The sequence below is a fragment of the Heterodontus francisci genome, chromosome 30 (genome assembly GCF_036365525.1).
Source record: "Heterodontus francisci isolate sHetFra1 chromosome 30, sHetFra1.hap1, whole genome shotgun sequence".
In the NCBI taxonomy this organism is placed as follows: domain Eukaryota; kingdom Metazoa; phylum Chordata; class Chondrichthyes; order Heterodontiformes; family Heterodontidae; genus Heterodontus; species Heterodontus francisci.
In genome coordinates, this window is record NC_090400.1 from 41849508 (window position 1) to 41872007 (window position 22500).

The 22500-nt window shown below is 37.8% G+C and overlaps 1 protein-coding gene across 16 annotated transcripts in view; it reads right to left on the reverse strand.

Moving 5' to 3' along the window:
* Window positions 1–22500, reverse strand: part of myo18ab (myosin XVIIIA b) — a 346088-nt gene that overhangs the window by 184635 nt on the left and 138953 nt on the right. For 5 of the 16 annotated variants that reach the window (XM_068010414.1, XM_068010412.1, XM_068010411.1 and 2 more), the window contains 4 exons: window positions 10029–10124; window positions 7147–7800; window positions 6425–6517; window positions 522–596 (listed from right to left, as the gene is read on the reverse strand). The exons of 6 other annotated variants lie outside the window; for them this stretch is intronic. In XM_068010414.1, the coding sequence (XP_067866515.1) occupies window positions 522–596; window positions 6425–6517; window positions 7147–7800; window positions 10029–10124 (918 nt within the window). The remainder of the gene's footprint in view (window positions 1–521; window positions 597–6424; window positions 6518–7146; window positions 7801–10028; window positions 10125–22500) is intronic. 5 more of the 16 variants (XM_068010420.1, XM_068010418.1, XM_068010415.1 and 2 more) reach the window with 3 other exon arrangements.

Here is a 22500-nt window from a genome sequence, read left to right on the forward strand (position 1 = left end):
TAGCCCACAATATAATAAATTTGAAAATGGATTTCTCTTTGGACATTAAGTTCAACTAAGCTGTAGTTGGGATTCAAAACAGTAATTATAGAAGAGATGACAACAATAATGATAATTAATTGCATCATCCATCAGGTACCACAAGAATGATCCCAGATGGGTCAAATGGTCGTTTTTCTGAATTGCAGTGACAGACAATGCTTTACAAAGCAAAGTTATTTCAGATCAGATAGGTTCGTACTCATGGAACCAATTGCTAAATCTTGCTATCAATTATATTTGACACTTGCATACATTAAACAATTTTGTTCTTGAAATGTTACATAAAAATAGATTGTATATCCACCTGTATTACATTGCTGATTGATTACTATAATTAATTGTTTGAGTCATCTACATGAAAGTAAGGGGTTAAAGATGACATATCCAGGATATATAAAGTTTGATAGGGTTCTGCTTTCAGGTAAGAGCATGCCAACAGCCAACATAAGCAACAGTCAAAGCATGGCATGTTTATTTACTGAAGTATTGAAGATTCTCTCCAGCCTCATCTGAGCTTCATCTGTGTGGGTCATTTGCTGTGGTATCCACTGGGCCTAAAGATCACATGATCAACAATATTAATTTTCTGATTACTAGTTCTCATCTATTTAGACAGGGCTTGAAATTAGTGGGAGTGGGTGAATGGGGGCGTGGGGGGGGGGTGGAGGGGAGGGTACACTAGCTAACATTAATGCAACTACTGGTTCACCATGGTCATTAACCTAAAATACATAGCTTAAACACGGGTCAGAAGCAAACTGTAAAAGAAAGTTTTTAAAAATGCTTTCTTCATATGGTAGTCAATGTTTCAGAATGTTTTCACTGCTTGACAGAAGATTGTGATCGAGGTTGATAAATTTTCTTCTCTCAGTCCAGCAGCCAGTAGTCATGTCTAATTGCATTTGCTGTACTCATTGACCGGATTTTGCAGTTGAATTGACAGCGAAACTGTCAGTGTTTATTATTATTACAACTGCAAAACTGACAGCAACTTCTGGCATTCACACATGCGTAGTTAAATGCAGAAATCCAAAGTTGCTGTTAGTGATTTCCTGCACCTCCACAGGATGCACTGTTGAAGTCCCCACAGATGGAAATCAATTAGAAATCATTTGAAACGACATTAACTTCCACTTTTTACACTGTAATCTTGCTGTAAAAAACCCTGAAAAGGTTATGCCTTGTTGAATGAGGTGTAACTGGGTTTAAATGGAGTACTGAATTATAATTTTACTGCGGAACAACCTCTCTGGCCCTGGAAAACTAATTTTATACTTCTGGAAAGTCAAAGTTCTCCATTATGATAAAGATTCCATAGTTTTTTTTTTTAACATAATAGTTTTAAAAAAAATTTTCAGGGGTGTGGGCATCGCTGGCAAGGTCAGCAATTATTGCCCATCCCTAATTGCCCTCGAGAAGGTAACTGAATGGCTTGCTCGGCTATTTAGAGGGCAGTTAAGAGTCAAACACACTGCTGTGGGTCTGGAATCACATGTAGCGCAAACCAGGTGAGGACAGCAGATTTCCTTCCCTAAAGGACATTAATGAACCAAATGAGTTTTTACAATAATTGATGATCGCCAATTTTTAAAGTTTCTTGATATTTCAGCTTCTACATTAATCCCATGCGTATGGCCCAATCTTTACTTTGTTCCCTAAATTATTAAAAAGTGAAGGATGATCATTGCATTTTTCTTCTTGGTTTACTATCTTCATTGTGAATGTCTGCTTGGCCTGGTTAATTACTTCACTGTTGCTGGATGCCAGAGAGCCCCTATAATTGGCACCATAATCAAATTAACATCAGGGAAGGTGAAATTCACACAGAAATCACTAGATCTTGGTGGGCAGCTTTTCACAAGTGCCATCACTTCACCGCTGACCCCCAAAATCCAGCCCATTAATAATCAGTTCTTTCACTATACATGTTGTACCCTCTTCATCTCATTGATCAAAACATATTGACTGACAAAATTAGAATACATAATCAAATGGTACAATAATGTGGTCATATGGTACTGATCCAAAGATTGCACAATTGTGACACAAGGAACTTAAAATCCAATCACATGGACTAGAAACCCACCAGTAGTAGCATTAAATTCTAAGACAGAACTAAAAAGAAATAAAGCACACAATTATTTCACTAATACATGTATTTTGTTGCAGACTGCCACTAAAGTTTTGGGACTATGGGAGGGAGACAGAGAAGTTACATTGCAGGATTCACAGTACAGCACAGTCTAGCATGTAGGGTGAAATGAGTTTCAAAACAAGTCAGCCACAACAGTTTACCTTTTCACTGAACTAGCAAGGCATCGTATATATCATTTCTACTTCATTTTCTTCTTTTATGGGTCCATAGATTTCAGATAAAATCATCCTTTTGTGAATTATTTTTACATTTCAAAAAATGTATATTAACTTTACTAACCCAATTGAAGGTAATATGAATTTTAGCTCAAGCAAAATATACCGATGACCTCAATTACATAGGTGAAAGAACATTCCCAAAATAATCAATTTAGTTAATTAAATTTAATTCCTTTCTGATTTTAAAATTAAAACACTGATAAATTAAATTTAAAGCAGTTGCTGTTTATTTCTGTTACTTACATTTCAGCTTGATCATAACATCATTTAATTACATAGCAAGGGAGAAGAAATTGAAGTTTAAGAAAAAGGAAATTCCATTCAGTCCGATTGACTTATCAAAATGGAAAGGGAGAATGTTATGAAATGAATTTTTAAAATGTGGGCCCCCTCTTAAATTTTATCAGTCTTGAACTTTTTTTAATTTTTAAGAACCTAACCTATTCTTTCTCTCCATCTTTTCCAAATTTTTCCCATTTAATTTCTCTTCTGAATTACATTTTGATAATTACATATGCAAAAAAAATGTTTTTAAAAAGGCCCAGGTTTTGCAGTCAGCAGCAAAGCAAGGGTGCTCAACACTGATCTCAAAGAAATCCACTTACAAAGACCAGCGATCTCTGGTGTGGTTTTCCTCATTCCTTACAACAGTTTAAGTCTGGCACCAAGTCAAGAGGATGTCTTAGCGTGCAGCATCATTGATGTCAGCAAGCAGGTAAGAAGCCAATCACACTAAAGTATTTACACGCAGCAAACCAGGAAGTTGAAAGCACTTAATATCCATGACTTTTAATTTAAGTTTTCAGGTAGAGAAATAAATAGTTATAGTTGGATTAGGATAGAAGCTTAAAAAAGGATAAATTAAAAAAAAAATATGGACTTTATTATGGAGTAATTGGACATTCCACAAATATAAAATCAGCTTTTCAAGGTCACTGAGGGTGTTTAGCAGTAACAATGAAGATAGCATACCATTTAAAGCTCAGTTACACCTCATTCAAAAGGTGTAACTACTTCAAGGGTTTTACAGCTAGACTAACGGTGTAAAAGTGGAAGTTCTTGCCAATTCAATTTGATTTCACATTGATTGCAGTCTAAGAATGCCTCAACAGTACGCCCTCTGGTAAGTACAGAATCATTGGCAGTAACTTCTGGATTTCCTCATTATTCGGCACATGTGCGTACTCCAGAAGTTGCTGTCAGTTTTAGTGGAGTCCAACACTGACAGTTTCACTGTCATTACCACTGCAAAGTCTAGACCATAGTAAAAGGATTGAAAACATAGAAGCCAAGATCATTGAAGGGCAGGACCTGAAAAATTGACCACCTTTTCGGAATTTAATGATTAACAACCATTGATGGGAACAAATTCTAATCACAGGCTAATCACAGAGGTTCTTTTAGCTTTGTGATGCCTTAGATTGTGGCATGCAATGCATTTGTTTCATCTGTTTGGCTTGCATAGGTAAATCACTGGGGAATTAAAATAAGTATTTTTGCATATGGTACAGTTGTTCAATGATTGGTTTGCACCAAGAGAGAGAGATGTCACATTGCAACATAAAACATAATAAATAACCACACAGTGGATAGAGTACATTAGTGTGACAGTCGTAGTAAAAATCTCACCATGGCTGACTTCAACACTACTCTGAAAGCACCCAATCCCATTTGATATTGGAAGCTAGGCAGAGTCAGAACTTGCCTGGGAGAGCTTTTGAGAATACCAGATGCAGTAGGCCACTTTCATGATCCATGGACACTACAGGCTATAGAATGTCTCCTAGATGCTGATATATTTTACGTTAATGATTTAGACGCGAATATAGGAGGAATGATCAGTAAGTTCACAGATGGCATGAAAATTGGTGGTGTCGCAAATAGTGAAGAGGAAAGCCTTAGATTACAGGACAGTATAGATGGGCTGGTAAGATGGGCAGAGCAGTGGCAAATTGAATTTAATCCTGAGAAGTGTGAGGTGATGCATTTTTGGAGGACTAACAAGGCAAGGGTGGTAGGACCCTAGGAAGTACAGAGGGACCTTGGTGTACCTGTCCATAGATCACTGAAGGCAGCAGCACAGGTAGATAAAAGGTGGTTAGGAAGGCATATGGAGTACTTGCCTTTATTAGCCGAGGCATAGAATATAAGAGCAAAGAGGTTATGATGGAGCTGTATAAAACGCTAGTCAGACCACAGCTGGCTTACTGTGTACAGTTCTGGTTGCCACATTACAGGAAGGATGTGATTGCCCTGGAGAGGGTGCAGAGGAGATTCACTGGGATGTTGCCTGGGCTGGAGCATTTCAGCTATGAAGAGAGACTGAAAAGGCTAGGGTTGTTTTCCTCAGAGCAGAGAAGGCTGAGGGGAGACCTGAAAGGGGTATATAAAATTATGAGGCAAATATATAGGATAGATAGGAAGAAACTTTTTCCCTTAGCGGAGCTGTCAATAACCAGGGTGCATAGATTTACGGTCAGGGGCAGGAGGTTTAGAGGGGATTTGAGGAAAAATATTTTCATCCATAGGGTGGTTGGAATCTGGAACACACTGCCTGAAGGGGTGGTAGAGGTAGGAACCCTTGCAACATGTAAAAAGTATCTAGATGAGCACTTGAAACGCCATAGCATACAAGGCTACGGGCCAAGGGCTGGAAAATGCGATTAGAATAGATAGGCTTGATGGCCGGCGCGGACACAGTGGGCCGAAGGGCCTGTTTCTGTGCTGTATAACTCTATGGCTCTAAGAAGCGATGATGTCACAAGCACTCTATCTACTACAGAGACGGAAATCTAATTAAGTGTCAACAAGAAGATTTAAATATTGGGGAGACAAATTTTACTGCAGATTACATTATTAAAATGTTCCAATAATTTACAGGATCAGCATTTTCTGAATTTAAAATGGTATTAAAATTTAAAATTAAAGAGGAAGCAAAATCTAGGGAGTGTTCAATGTCCTCAGAGTTTAAAACGTCAGCCATGACTATGGGAGCATCCTTGCCCCCAATTCTGAAGGTTATGGGTACAAGTCCCATTCCCGAGATTTGAGCACAAAATATATGTTGACGTTCCAATGAGGGAGAGCTGCACTGTATGGAGATGTCATCCTGCAAATGAGACCTTAAACCAAGGCTCTGTACACATCTCAAGTGGCACTATTACACAGATGAGCAGGTGTTCTGCAAATGGCTTGGTTAATATTTATTTCTGAGCCAACATCACTAACAAACAAATTATCTGGTCATCATCTCATTGCTGTTTGTGGCAAATAATTTGCTGTCAACAAATTGGCTGTTCTGTTTCCTACATTACAGCAGTGACTAAATTTCAAAAATATTTTATTGGCTGTACAGCAGTTTGGGCATCCTGAGGTCTTGAAAAAGTTATATAAACGCAAGTCTTTCTTTCTTATCCCCAAGCTTTTCGTGTGCCTGCGCATGTGCATGCGTGCGTGTGGGGGAGGAGAGAAAGGTGGAGTGTCATCTTAGATGCTGAACTTTTTAAAAAAATCACTTCTGCTGATAAGCTAGGTGTCTCTGTTGGCCTCAATTATATGCGTGCCAGAGAAGCACCATTACAGCAGGAGGCATGACTTTATAACAGCTTCAGAAACTTCCAACCTGAAGCAAGCATGCTACTCATTATATGAGAATGCAGATTTTACAAGGCTTATCATATTGGTAAAGTAGTCTAATTTCAACAAGGACAGTGAAATTTTATGGGACGATGATAATTGTCAGCTATATGACAGATGGTTGGGAAGTACATTGCTCAAAATTCTCCCTCAAAGCTGTTGCTTCTTTAATTAAAAAGTATGAAACTGGTCAATTGGCAAGTTGTTAAAATTGATTACTGCAAGCGTAAACCAAATAGGTATACCATGTATATGTAGGCATAAATATGGAGACCTAGTGTAACTTTACACAAAGTCGCAACCAACCTACGATTTCCACAGTAAATACTTTTTTTCCCCAATATCATATACTATTCTTTCTACAGCTACACACCTGCATTATGACATCTGGTGGAACATCTTCGGCAACAAGTGAAGGCAACTTTTCCTGATCTGGAATTTGCTGCGCATTGGAACTTGCAGTCTCCTTCAAATAAGTCAAAGAGGAAACAGTGTGCGCTTATACAATAATGGAAGCTTAAATCAGTTGGAAACTTAAGCCATGCTTCAAGCTTCTTCAATTTTGATCTCTACTAGATGATGACATTTATATTTAATCTATCTCAACTAGATCGCAATTATTTCTTTTTTTTTTAAAAGATATTATAGTATTAGTTTAGCAAAACACAACTCGCATTGGTTCCAAGGCTCTTCCTAAAATAGTTGCACTAATTCTAACTTTCACATTTTCATGCATGAAGTTCCAATCAGAAAATTAAGTATCAAACCATAAATACTAACGTTACTCCAAATAATCATTTCTCATGCATAAATGGTTAATAAAGTTGTGTTGTATAAGTCACTAAGACGATCAAATTAAACTATAATTTTCTGAACTTTGCACTAAACACATCCACATTTTCCACAACAAATTAAACAAACCTAGGGTGTACAGTACACAATATTTATTTGCCAATATGCCATCGTGATAGTCTTATGCAAGCGCCTTAAGACAGTCTTTTGGTGAGTTCCCGGTTAGGTTTTAAAGCCTGCCTTACAAAATGGCAGAAACTATTCCCCAATCAAGTGGCATGCATGCTTTGGTTAGTCAGTTACCTCACTTTTCACCAGTTCTGGCATTTCTGGATCATTTAGTTTTTCCACGTGCTCCAAGGAAGACGAATGTAGCCTTGCAGTGGGCATTTCATTAGGACCACTATCAGAAACAACTTCCTTTTTCTCTGGGAGTCTTAACCGAGGTTTGTGATCTTTAGTTTTTCCTCTAGTCATTAGACTAGTCAACCCCATTGAAATATCATCTTTAGCAGTTTTCTTTGTTGAAATTGCTGGTTCTACTTTGGGGGCATTAGGAACATTTTTCTCAACTTTTAATACTGTTGTCTTGCCAATTTCAGTTCTAGAGCCTGTTTTTGCTTCCAAGACTGTTTTGCTCTCCATTTTTTTCTTCATTGCTTGTTCTTTACACTTCATCTCCATGACCTTATCCTTATCAATTCCACTTTCGCCTGGTAAAGCCTTCCGAATCACTTTCCTTACCATTTTAACCACTTTTTTCTTAGGAAATCCTTCACTCTCTTGAGACAACTCATCCCGATTTGCAGCATTCATATTTTGCTTCTTCTCCTCTTGTACATCAAGTGCACTTTCAAAATATCCAGTTGAACATTCACTTTCTCCGTTTATTTCAGGTTGTGGACTACTGATCTCTTCGGTCCTGACTTTCATTGCATTATTTTCACCTCTTTCTGACTATATTTATGCAGCATAAGAAAAAATGTTGCATGAATTAAAATAGCAAAAAAAATAGCTGGCAGCAAAGCAGAAAGAAACAGAATTACAGTCCAAACCTGATACCAAGAAAGAACATAAACCATTTGTACAACAAAAATCCCAGTTTATCTCCAACCATCCTGTTGCAATAGATACATAAAACTGCTAAGATTATCCAACATAATGCACCACAATCACATTCCATGTGATATGATGATCCTACCAAGTTGTCACTGTATTACTTCACTTTTCTTAATTCCATATTTGAGTTAGCATGTGCATTAGAGTACACACTTGTACAAGTGCATAAAAATGCACAAAAGCTATACAAATTTTAAAAGCTACACATTTCTCATATTTTTGGACAAAATTCAGTGGAAGGGCTCCTGCATTAGAATATTTTTGTACATTAAAAACATGTGGCAAACTGCCCCTACATTCTATGTTAGTATTACTATTCTAACAAAGCAAGGAGCTTATGACATGTATACTGTACTTATAGTACATTTTACGCTACAAAATGTACAAAAAGAAAATTAAAAGTGACAATAGGTATGTACAAAATAACACTTTTGTTGTGCTATAAACGGTATTAAAATTATTTTAAAAAATAATCAAGAAATGCATGCAGCTCAAGGGACAGGCCAGTGCAAGTTGTTTTTAAGATACCTAGAACTATATGAAATTATGCAAATATAACCATAATTTTTTTTCTCAACCATGAAAAATCAAATGTTCCTGTAAATTTAAACATAAATGATTCATCTATCCTAAACTGCTTGACCTATATGAATGAAAACAAAGACAAATAGAAAGAAAATTAAATACATTATGCCCCAGCAAGTATTGCTGTACAAGTGCCCTGTCACTTCAAAAATTACTAATTCAAAGTACTATGAAGAAGTAGTAGATAGTAAATAGATACTTGACAAAGCAAAATATCGTCAGAAAACAGGAGTCTTGTCCTTCATGTACGTTTGGTAATTTTGCTGCATATAATGCATGGGTAATCTTCTTCAGTAAACCATTAGTTTAAGGTTAGAGCCAAATTTGCTAATGTGCTTTTTGTCTGTAAGCAATACTGAATCAAACTAAACCTGAAGAGATCTATAGGATAGTCATTAGTATGCTGCACTGCAGCAAGGCCCATCTGTTTTCAGTAAATGGAGACCACAAGTTATTCAGTTCTTTTCTTTAAAAGGAAAATAAGTTTTTTTCAGAATTGTGTCTGACTGCATTTCATCTGCTATCACAAATCAGTAGAACAACTTAATACCCAACAATCTTTCAAAAAAAAAGTCAACATTTATCTTCAGTAAAAATTGATTCTGCATTAGCTTGCTTCTATACTGTTTTAATGACATTACTATTAGCTAACATTTTTCATTAAATATTAAACAAAGTTTTTTTTTCCATATACAAACGCCAGGCTGAGCAAGTTTTCATATGCTAGCTTTACTTTCAACAGACTAGCAATCTAAATACCATTTTCACCAACAGCTACTTCACAAGGACGAATGAAATGCTGCAACACCTCCAGATCTCTTCCTGATACCACAGAATGTTATTTTGCATTGCCAAATCACATTGTATATATTATTGTTCACAACATGTCCTAAATCAAGCTTCAATTTAAAGCACTGCAGCAAAATTATTCCTATGATCTAGATGATTAGAGGAGGATCTCTGAAACCCTTACAGGCCCAAATGAAATCAACACATCCACTGCATCTGCTGATGCTGCATCAGTCAGTCAGTAACTCTAATGACAGAAGGCCAACCAAAACAACAGTGCTATGGCACATTAAAAGAAAGGCAAGTACAGAAAAGCAAGATTTCTGCAGCACATAACCAAATCTTCTTTTCATCAATTCTAATACAATCTTAGTTTGAATGAAACAAAGATGAAGTATATATTTTTTTAAAGTACCATTAACCACCATTAAAACATTTATGTGACCTGTATGAAAATATATTTTATACCGTTCTAGAAAACTGTACATTTTTGTTCACCATTGTACAAGTTAATATTTTATGAAATTGTGCCAAGTACTTGACAAGCATTTTGTAGCACTGCACCACCCCACCAGTGCAAGCACTGAAAATGTAAGCATAATTATTTTCCTGATTAATCTAAAAACAAATTTGCACTGACCATAACAAGAGTTATTATTTTCAAGAAGTAACTATTAATTTAAGAAACTTACAGATTGTTCAAGGTTTGCTTCTTGGTCTTGATCTGGATTTTCTGATTTGAGAACAGATACTGTTTTTTTCTTTGCAACAGGCTTTTCCTCTTTAACCTAATTATTTATAGGATGAGGATGCAACATCACTATCCAAAATTTCAGTGATACATGCAACAGTGCTGTCTGTCATCAACAATTCAGCAAAGTTCAAGATAGGATACTACAAATATAATTAAATGTTTAAAGAAAGGGAAAGCTCAGCTATAAATTCCATTTTTCTTGAGCATAAAACTGTCAGGTTATCTCTGAGAAAAAAAAATTCCTATGTCCAATCACGAGATGAGAGAGTTATTTTTCCAGTGAAAAGAAATTTGGGAATCTCGCACATTTTTATGACCACATTTTTCTGTACCAGGAAATTTTGAATGAAGTAGAATTCTACTAAATAGCTGACAGCAATGTGAATTGGAAGAAATAATGGAGTATTTGTAGTTTGCACCAGCAATAATAAATCCCGAAGGTGTCCCGATTTCCTACTACATAAATGTCAGCAATAGTTGCAATAAGCTTTATTTTGGAAACATAGCTGCAAATAGATGAATAGATATAACTTTTGTTTGTTCTTTACATGAAATACTCTACTAGCATCATAACTGGTAACAGTACCCAAATCTACAACAGATCTTTGTACAATCACATGAATTCCTTACAACTGCCAGCATGCAAGATTTGGCAATAAAAGTTTGGTGTCATCCAGAATTGTCCTTTCTACTTTACTATAACAATTTAACCTAATTTTTGGGGAAACGTAATGTTCGTTTGAAGTTATTTTTCATAACGCATTACAGAAAATCCTTGTATGTAAATTGGATAGGAGACCTAGCCTGACTATAAGTGATTTGGCATTTGCAATTTGAATGATTGAGTTTTTAAAAAACACTTTCCTTTTGCTCCCAGAAAGCAAAACGTGATGAGAAAGCCATGCTGCTGTCATGAATTGATAAGTGGGATTATGAAAGGATGCAGTCTATTACACAGCTGAAGTCTGCCTGGAGCCCAAGTTCTTCCTAGTAACTGAAATTGGCGGGGCAGATTGGAACGCCCTGGACAATGGCCATGCAGCGTGAACTGGACACACGTGTGATGGACACTGTAAGTACAGAAAAGTTGAAAGCACAAAATTACAGCAGTCATTTAAAGAAAACTAAACAGTTGTTGCAGTTATTTCATCTAATAACAAAACTAAATTTCATTCAGCAGTATTTTTAAAGTGTAAAAACAGTGCTGCAGAGTGAATTCAGTACAATAGGGAGGACATCATCATAAGACCCAAAATATTTGACTGGCTGTTGCTGGCTCATCTATATCTATCTTTCAATTAAGAACAACATTTTGCAGTTAGGATCGCTCAACTACAGAGGCAGAGTTTAAAAGGACACGAATAAGAAATTGACAGTTTGTCAAAGGGCAGACAAAATATAGATATGGAACTTGTCAAAATTCAGAATGGGAACGCTAAAGCTAGAATTGAGATGGGCAAAACTTGAATTCTAAAAACATCGGAGGCACATTGCTCAGGAATTGTCCAAATAACTGCAAGGCAATTAAAATCAAGCTGTGAAATCATGTTAGAAAAACTAACTTTTTACAAAGGCAATGATGGTTCTTTTTGATTGGTATTATATATTTTTTAATTAATGGGCAATATTCCATCCAGATGTAGTAACTAGAGTACTTGGGCACTTTGAACTTGTGGGACACATTTCTTGAAAACTCGAGTAGTAATGGCATAATCTTCTAGACTTCTTTTGGACAAAAAGATAGCAAGAGCAGAAGTATGTTTATGAATTGCTCAATTGCTTTTCATAATTAAAACAAAGTCCTTTAACATAACTCATGGAGATGGATGAACACTCAAGTTAAACATTTCCTTTTACTCCAATTGTTGGAAAATACCAGCTGATCACAGTCATCAGATTGTTTTGATCAGGTGAGAAAGGGGTCTAGGGGTTCCCTCTCAGCCTTTTCCTAGTTTGGCCATAGCAGGATTTAACTTTTAAAATACCGTTTTTTAGCTTCCCTCTCAGTGAGTCCTTGCTCACTGCTCTCTAATTGTAATGGCAAAGAAATCAAACAGACAGGTTTTCTCAGACTTAAACAAGAAAGGTGTAAGTTTATTAACCTTGAAACTCTCAGTTCAAATTACTAAAAATACGGGATGCCATCATATTTGCATGCATACGCATGCAAACAGAGACAGAGGAGGAGAAAGAAGGGGAATGGTTTGGTGTAACAGCTGGAGTTCAGTTACTGGCTTTAGATTGGATGTAAAATCTTTGATTGAAGCTAAGTCTTGCAGTTCGCGTTGGGGCCTCGTGCACACTTTCAAACTTGTTTCGCTGGTCTTCTGTTCTAAGGCTTGAGTTACTTCCGTGGGTCTCTGGAACTTTGCGTGAGAGCGAGAGAGAAAAAAGAGACAGGGAGAGACCTTCCTTCTCTTTTGTCTTCAAATTGCAGTCTGTCCTTTCTGTGTGGCACAATTCAAACAACCCCAGGTTGCCCAGCAGTTAGTCATGTGACTAGCTCCTTATTTGGAACAGTCTCTCCTGCGAGGTTTGTGGATTCCCCAAAGCTTACTCGACACTCACAGTGTGGGGTTGGAATGCTGGCTCTTACACATTCCATGTCTCTTGATCAAAATCCATCTGGCTAATTGAAATCAGGGAGGCACTCCCATTGTCTTCTTCATGTAACTGTCTTTTAAATGCAAATGTGCAGCCATGTTCTCAGCCACGATTGTGGTTTTTTTAAACAAGTTATTTCAAGTCCAGTAACAGTTCAAAAATAAAATTCCATATGACGAAATTAATACATCTCATTTCGTCACAAGATACAAAATTATCTTTCTACAATCTTGCTTTTACTTTGCACAAGTTTCTTGCCTTATGCAAGGAGTATGATGTAGAGTAAATAAATCAGTTTTCCCCAGAAGCAAGTAGCACAAAAAAAGTTTTCCTTGTACTCTTTTAAGGCAACAATTAGGGCACTTTCTGATATCAACTGGACAAAACCTCAGACTCCACCATCTGGAGAGTTTGTCCTTTGCCACAGTGCTCCAGATCTGTAATGTCTGGGTAAAACCCATTACTACTTACCTAAACAAGACCATTTGCTTCTTTGGCTTGTCTCTTGGGTCTTATAACAAATGGCCAATAGTAACAAGAGATAAAAACAGAAAGTGCTGGAAATACTCAGAAGGTCTGGCAGCATCTGTGGAGAGAGAAGCAGAGTTTATGTTTCAGGTCTGCGAGCTTTCATCAGAAGTTTTGATGAAAGGTCGCAGACCTGAAACGTTAACTCTGTTTCTCTCTCCACAGCTGCTGTCAGACCTAGAGTATTTCCAGCACTTTCTGTTTTTATTTTAGACTCCCAGTACCGGAGTATTGTGCTTTTAGTAACAAGAGTCTCCTGAACTTAACTTTGGAGGCTGTTCTGGGAATAAGTCTTGGAAAAAAAATTGTACTGAAGCACAAATGGAAATGTCATGAATCTCTCATAACTGAATAATTTTAATTCAGCAACTCTTAGCTAACTGGATGTTAATTGCTCCATACTACAAACAGAACTCCAGGTGACAAAAAAGTGCTTTTCAGGCAGAAGTGGTATCTGAAAATGCACTGCTGTTATTTTGTGTGAATTTTTTTTAAAATCAGTACTATATGCTAAGGTCCAGACGCAGCAGTTCTCATAATACTGGCATAAAATGAATGTCTGTCTTAAAAGACTAACTGGCATTCCCGTCCTAGTCCTAGCCCAGCCACATCTCGATCAGAAGTTTATTCATTCTGAGGCTGTGGACATTGCTGGTTCGGCTGGCATTTATTGCCATCTCTAGTTGCCCTTAAGGTGATGGTGGAACAAGTTCGTGGAATAAGCCATGCACGCTCCCTTGAACTGTACAGACAGTGGAGTATTGCAGAAACCTCCAAGTGATGGAGCTTGTGCAAGGCATTGGTCTGGTTGCACTTGGACTACAATTTGATCACCATATTATAAAGAAAGACATCCAGGCATTGAAGCATGCAGTAAGGGGCAACTGATAGATAAAAGTAAATGTCTCAATTAGGAGAAAAAAGAGCTGTAGAAACTGGGAACATGCACGAAGAAAAGGCAGATCAGCGATGACCCCAACACAAGAACCTAAGGAACAGCAGCAGGAGAAAGCCAGTCGGCCCTTCAAGTTTCCTCCGCCATTCGCCAAGATCATGACTGATCTTCTACCTCAACTCCACCTTCTCACACTATCCCCATAACCCTCGATTCCCTAAATATCTCAAAAACTAATTGATCTCTGTCTTGAATATATACAATGACTTGAGTATCCGCTGCTCTCTGGAATACAGAATTCCAAAGATTCATAATCCTTTAAGCGAAGAAATTTCTCATCAGCCCTAAATGGCCAACCCCTTATTCTGAGACTGTGAATCCTAGTTCTAAGCTCCCCAGCCAGGGGAAACAGCCTCACAACATCTATGCAATCAAGTCCCTCAAGACTTTATGTTTCAATGAGATCACCTCACATTCTACTAAACTTCAGGGAATATAGGTCTAGTCCACTCAATCTCTCCTCATAGGACAATCCCATGTTCCCAGGAATCAGTCCTAGCGAATCTTCAGTGCACTCCGTCTAAGGTAAGTATATCAATCCTTAGGTCGAGACCAAAACTGCACACAGTACTATAATAAAAGCAAAATACTGCAGATGCTGGAAATCTGAAATAAAAACAAGAAATGCTGGAAATAGTCAGCAGGTCTGGCAGCATCTGTGGAGAGAGAAGCAGAGTTAACGTTTCAGGTACACAGTACTCCAGGTGTAGGCGCTATATAAATTTTAATAAGACTTCCTTTATTCTCATACTCCAAACCCTTTGTAATAAAAGGTTAACATACCATTTGCTTTCCTAACTGCTTGCTGTACCTGCATGTTAACTTTGTGACATGTACAAGGTCACCAAGGTCCACCCTGAATACCAACATTTCCCAGTTTCACCATTTAAAAACTACTCTCTTCTTCTATGTTTCCTACCAAAGTGGATAGTTTCATATTTCTCCATATTTTATTTCATCTGCCAGGTCCACTCATTTAACCCATCTATATCCTTTTGCAGCCCCTTTGCATTCTCCTCGCAGCTACTTTTCCACCTAAATTTGCTGACTATGCAAACTTTAATACATTACACTCGGTCCCCTCATTCAAGTCATGACAGAAAATATAAATAACGGAGGCCCAAACAAAGATTCTTGTGGTACCCCTCTAGTTATAGCCTGCCAACCTGAAAGTGACCCATTTATTCCTACTCACTGTTTTTTGTCTGTTAACCAATCCACCAATCCTCATATAAAAGCAAAATACTGCGGATGCTGGAAATCTGAAACAAAAACAAGAAATGCTGGATTCACTCAGCAGGTCTGGCAGCATCTGTGGAAAGAGAAGCAGAGTTAACGTTTCGGGTCAGTGACCCTTCTGGGTCACTGACCCGAAACGTTAACTCTGCTTCTCTTTCCACAGATGCTGCCAGACCTGCTGAGTGAATCCAGCATTTCTTGTTTTTGTTGCCACCAATCCTCATTACTTGTTTATTGCCCGCAATCCCAGAGGCCTAATTTTTGTAATCACCTTTTATGTGGCACCTTTTGAATATTTTTTGAAAATCCAAATACACTTTAATCACTGGTTCCCCCTATCTATGCTGCTAGTTACACCCTCAAAATACTCTCAACAGGTTTGTCAAATATGATTTGACTTTCATAAATCAGTGTTCGCTCTGTCCAATCATATGATTTTCTCAGTGCCCTGTTACCACATCCTTAATAATCAAATATAGCATTTTCAACAATATAGATATCAAATTAACTGGCCTATAGTTCCCTGTTTTTTCTCTCCCTCCTTCCTTGAATTGTGGGTTTGCGTTTGCTACCTTCCAGTCCACTGCACCATCTTAGAATCCAGGGAACTTTGGAAGATCAAAACTAATGCAGCCACCATCTCTGTAGTCACCTCTTTTAAAACCTTGGTGTGTAGGAGATTTATCAACTTTTAAGAGAGCTTTATGTCTGGGCTGTATCTGAACTTGCTTTGCATAAAAAAATGTTCAATCTGTCAATCCAGTGTTGTTGTTCCTTGCATTGATAACAAAATCTTCCATCAATCCCCCCAAAAATATATGCAAAGGTCAAGCAGCTGCAGCAACAAACCAGCACAAAATCTTGAACATTTGCAAATCATCTCAGTGCTTGTTTAGCTCCACAGAATGTGCATTAACAACTGAAGGCAGTATTAATGGATTAGATCCAATAGAGCTTTCAAACAATTGGAAAACAAATATCACTTACAATACAATGAACAGACAAGGTTGATGAGGGTAATGTGCTTGATATGGCGTACATGGACTTCCATAAGGGGTTTGATAAAGTACTACATAACAGGCTTGTCAGCAAAGTTAAAACCCATGGAATGAAAGGGACAGTCGCAGCATGGATATGAAGTTGGCTGAGTCACAGGAAACAGACAGCAGTGGTGATAGTTTGTTTTTTTGGACTGCAGGATAGTATATAGTAGGTTTCTTCAGGGATTGGTATTAGGACAACTACTTTTCTTGATATATATTAATGTCCAAGACTTGGGTGTACAGAGGACAATTTCAAAATTTGTGGATGACACAAACTTGGAAGTATTGTGAACTGTGAGGAGAATAGAGGTAGACTTCAAGAGCACATAGACAGGCTGGTGGAATGGGCAGATATATGGCAGATGAAATTTAATGCAGAGAAATGTGAACTGATACATTTTGGGAGGAAGAACAAGAAGAGGCAATATAAAATAAAGGGTACAATTCTAAAGGGGGCATTAGAGCAGAGGGACCTGGGGGTAAACGTGCACCAATCGTTGAGGGTGGCAGGTCAAGTTGAGAAAGCAGTTAATAAAACTTATGGGATGCTGGGCTTTATAAATAGAGGCACAGAGTACAAAAGCAAGGAGGATATGGTGAACTTGTATAAAACACTGGTTCGGCCTAGACTAGAGTATTGTGTCCAATTTGAGCACTACATTTCAGGAAGGACGTGAAGGCATTGGAGGGAGTGCAGAAAAGATTTACAAGAATGGTTCCAGGCATGAGGGACTTCAGTTATGAGGACAAATTGGAGAGGCTGTGGCGGTTCTCCTCAGGGGAGAAGGTATAAAAGGACATTTGATGGAGGTGTTCAAAATCATGAGGGGTATGGACAAAATAGGTAGGGAGAAACTGTTTCCATTGGCAGAAGGGTTGAGAACCAGAGGTCAAGGTGAATGGCAAAAGCAGCAATAGTGACATGAGGAAAAACTTTTTCCTCGCAGCGAGTGGTTAGGAATTGGAATACACTGTTTGAAAGAGTTGTGGAGGCACAATCTATTGCGGCTTTCAAAAAAAAAGGTATTGAATAATTACCTGAAGAAAAAAAAATTGCAGGGTTGTGGGGAAAAGGCAGGCGAACGGAACTAGCTGTGTTGCTCTTGCAGATCTATCCATATTTTCAATATACGTTTAAGCAGCTAGTGATATTTTTTGTTTATCAGAAGTAGCTCTCACTAAAGAAAAGGTTGGAGACCCCTGGATCTATATCAATGACTTGAATGAAGGGACCAAATGTATGGTTGCTAAATTTGATGAGCCAAAGATAGATAGGAGAGTAAGTTGTGAAGGAGACATAAAAAGAGTTTGCAAAGGGATATAGATAAGTTAATGAGTGGGCAAAAATTTGGCAGATAGAGTGTAAATGTGGGGAAACGTGAACTTGTCCACTTTGGCAGGCAGAATAGAAAAGCAGTATATTATTTAAATAGAGAGATTGCAAAACTCTGCGGTACACAGGAATCTGGGTGTCCTGGTACACGATTCACAAAAAGTTAGTATGCAGGTACAGCGAGCGATTAGGAAGGCAAATGGAATGTTGTTGTTTATTGCAAGGGGAATAGAATACTAAAGTCGGCAAGTTTTGCTACAGCTGTACAGAGTCTTGGTGAGACCACATCAGAGTACTGTGTACAGTTTTGGTCTCCTTACTTCAGAAACAATAAAATTGGACTGAAACAGTTCAGAGAAGGTTCACTCAACTGATTCCTGGGATGAAGGGGTTATGTTATGAGCCTGTCCACCGTCTTCAAGGCACAAGTCAGGAGTGCGATGGAATACTCTCCACTTGCCTGGATGAGTGCAACTCCAACAACGCTCAGGAAACTCGACACCATCCAGGACAAAGCAGCCTGCTTGATCAGCACCCTATTCACCCCCTCTACCACCGATGCACAGTGGCAGCAGTGTGTACAAGATGCACTGCAGCAACTCACCAGGCCTCCTTCAGCACCTTCCAAACCTGCAAGCTCTTCCAGCTAGAAGAACAAGGACAGCAGACACGCGAGAACAAGAACATCTATGTTCCCTTCCAAGCCACACACCAACCCAACTTGGAAATATATCGCCGTTCCTTCACTGTCATTGGATCAAAATCCTGGAACTCCCTCCCTAACAGCACTGTGGGTGTACCTACACCAGATGGACTCCAGCGGTTCAAGAAGACAACTCAACACCACCTTCTCAGGAGCAATTAAGGACAGGCAACAAATGTTGGCCTTTTCAGCGACGCCCACATCCCATTAAAGAATTTTTAAAAACTCTAAACTGATCCAGAATTTCTTTAGTAAAATAAATACAGAGCATGCTGGAAATACTCAGCAGGTCTGGCAGCATCTGTGGAGAGAGAAAAAGAATTCACGTTTCAGGTCGATGACCTTTCAACAGAACTCATGTTTCTCTCTCCACAGATGCTGCCAGACCTGCTGAATATTTCCAGCACTTTGTTTTTATTTTAGATTTCAAGCATCCACTGTATTTTGCTTTTATTCCTGAATTCCTTTACTTTGTTCATCAGTTGCTTCTGTAAAGGTTTGTACCACACGAGAAAATTTGAATAATCACATTCCTGAGGCACTTCATGGCCAAATAAGGCTATATCAGCACCAATGTAAGTGTTGACCTAAACACGGAGAATCTCAGTCTAAGAAACAAAAGGTGTCAATTTTTTTTTTAAGCAAGTGAAAAAATGGGGCAGACAAGTGAAAAGCAGTAGCTAGCAATGTGCATAAGCTGTGAAGACCCTCAACCAACAATGAAAGCCCTCAGTCAAATGAAAAGACAAGATTTGATTATTAGATGATTCAAATTATCTGACAAATCCATGGTGGCCAAGAAGCAGAATAATCAATAGCCATTACTATAGAGATAAAATAGAGGTTAGCCTAATTTCAGGCTAGCAAGTTCAATTCTTCTGTTTATATAAGAATTCACTGATGAAAACTTGAAGAGAAGACACAAGTAGAGAATTACTTGTTGAAGTTCCAAGACATCAGAGTGCAGCATGTGCATCCTTATGTACTTCATATGATTATCACAAATGTTTTGGTAACAGCTTGCACACATAGAACAATTATTTGATTAGAGTCCTGGGGAGAAATTCAATCTATTGTTTCCTGCTTTTCAGGTGAAAAATGTTGTGTTGCGAGGATAAATATTGGATTGCAATGTCTCATACCCGCTCTCTCCCGGAAGACAGCAATCTACCAAACTGAAAGCTTGTGACTTCTAACTGTGCAATGCGTCTATTTGTAAATGTCATATAAAGTCTCAAAACAATCTTTTAATGATTTGCAGGGTGTAAGAAAAATGCTGGTGCCTGTACAGCAAAAATATTGCATGTGCATATCCGAACAAAGTTATCCTGAAAATTTGATGACATCTGAAGGAATATTTTTGTTTTCGGCCCCACTTTAGATTCCATTCAAATAGGTGTCTCCCCATCCATCCTGTGTTTAAAAATATATGTTGCCCAGTCAAACTCTTTGGGCCCTATTGTAAGAGAATCTTCTTCCTACTGCAAAGGTATTGCTCTTTACTCAAAGTTTACTCTTTCAAAAACATTTGTGTAATCTAGAAACAACCAAAACATCAACCATAGAAATGTAATAAAACAATTAATGGAACAGGCAAGAAATGCATGCAAAATTGTTTCTTGAGTCACTGACAAGTGAAAACAATAAAAAAATTCATTCTGCAGACTGTTCAGTTACAAAAAGTTAAAATTTATTTATAGCTGACATAAGTGGTTCTTTGCTTTCCATTTTGTCCAAACTGTATAAATTATACACCAAAATTACAAATCAGTGATTACTGTATACTAAAGGTTATTTAAGACGCAGCAAACCATGAACACCAACACTGGAAAATATAATTCAATATAACAAAGCACAACTTTGGTTTCCATCCTTACCCTACTATATATTAATAATTTGTATGCATTAGTCTTGGTCTAGATAAGCAAGTTTCAGTAATCTGTTTCTAAAATAGCAGTAATGTACTATTTGCAACAAACCAATCTGTGCTACTTTCATCCATCAAGTCATTATAAACCAAGACCCTTACTGGTTGGAAAAACAAGAACAATCAGAAACAATGTGGAGTTGTTGTACAAATATGACTTTCTGATCCAAGGTAAGCACAACTATAGGGAAAGCACTGCAGCATTAAAAATGATTTTTTGGGTAATTTTCCAATTAATTGCCAAACTGATAATCAACCAGAGGGTTTTCTTTTCTGACAAGCTCAACTTTAAAAAATTGAAATGTAATTTGAATTATTATTATAGGCTTCACCACATTGGGGAACAGCAAACTGTTCTATGAAAGTAGTGGGTTACACAGTTTATTCAATTCAAATGATCTGTTAACTCAATTTTTTCATTATGTTGTATTATTTATTGCTTAATTCGAATAATTGAACAAGCTTTTCATAGTGCTAAGAAAGCTTTGAACCATCAGGAGGAGACAGTATAGGTTTGATTCCATACACCATTGAGTTCCCAATCTCAGTCAACTGCTGTGGATATGGACAGCATGAAGGCCAAGTGCCTACTGACAGAATACAGTGGCAAAGCTTGAGAGCAAGTCACATGTTCTTAGTTACAGGTGGTACAAGGCCAGGGAATAATTGTTAAGTAATATTCACTATAAAATGCTTATTTTTCCTCCGGACTTTGTCATCTTCATTCATATGACCTTTAAACAACTGAAATATTGTTATTTAACCTGCTCTTTAAGAAGGGTACGGAACATGAAAAGTTTGAAAATACAATTACAATTTAGTGAGGGATGGTTCCCAAAACACACATTTCTGGTCTAATATCAGCATACATTGGAGATTATTGGGCCAGGTACTGCAAATTAAGATGACATTATTGTACACCTTGATCTTCAGTTTTATGCTGAGTCTTTAGATTTTGCTTGCATCCAAATTTATTTTTCTTCAACTTTTACAATGCTTTCTATTTAAGAAATGCACTTAAAAAGCAAAGGTTCTTTGGAGAACTTAAGTCCAATCTTTCAACCAGTATTTTTTTAAAACTTTGCTGACTCAGCTTCAAATTTTCCCAATTCTACTACATGTTTCTGTTTATCAAAAGTCAGCAGCAATAAGTCTACTGTGCATTTTTTAAATTATAATTCAGATACTAGGGAAACTACTTGGACAATATTAAGAAATCTTGATCCTCTGTTGCTCATCACACTAGGGCAGTTACATTTTTTTAGAAACAAAAGAACTGCCTTTTAAAAAAGGCCAGCTTTGATTTCAGAAATTACAGGCTAAATGCAATTAATTTTATTGCTGGTCAGGCATTGCACATTGATATAGAGCCTTTAATGATATAAAGGCGGCACAGTGGCGCAGTGGTTAGCACCGCAGCCTCACAGCTCCAGCGACCCGGGTTCAATTCTGGGTACTGCCCGTGTGGAGTTTGCAAGTTCTCCCTGTGTCTGCGTGGGTTTTCTCCGGGTACTCCGGTTTCCTCCCACCACCAAAAGACTTGCAGGTTGATAGGTAAATTCCCATTATAAATTGCCCCTCGTATAGGTAGGTGGCAGGGGAATATAGGGACAGGTGGGGATGTGGTAGGAATCTGGGATTAGTGTAGGATTAGTATAAATGGGTGGTTGATGGTCGGCACAGACTCGGTGGGCCGAAGGGCCTGTTTCAGTGCTGTATCTCTAAATAAATTTTAAAAATAAAGCCTTTAACAAGTACCTTTTACTACGTTTAATTAGGGCTGTCAATTAATCCCAGCCAACTGCTGCAAATAACAAATTAATTATTTTGCCAATTAATTTTTTTTATTTATAAAAGGTTAATTGTGCAAGATACAACAACACAATGCACTTCGGGATGTTCATGATTGACAGAAAGCTGCCTACAAAGGGCTGTCTCTCTTATATGAAATGATGACACTGTGCATTGAAGCACCAAGCATTAAGTAAAAATCACCAAATTATGGGATGGAATCTTGTGTCAGGCAAACACCCCCACCTACCAAGACTGAGGCACATGAACATAAAAACTTAAAATTG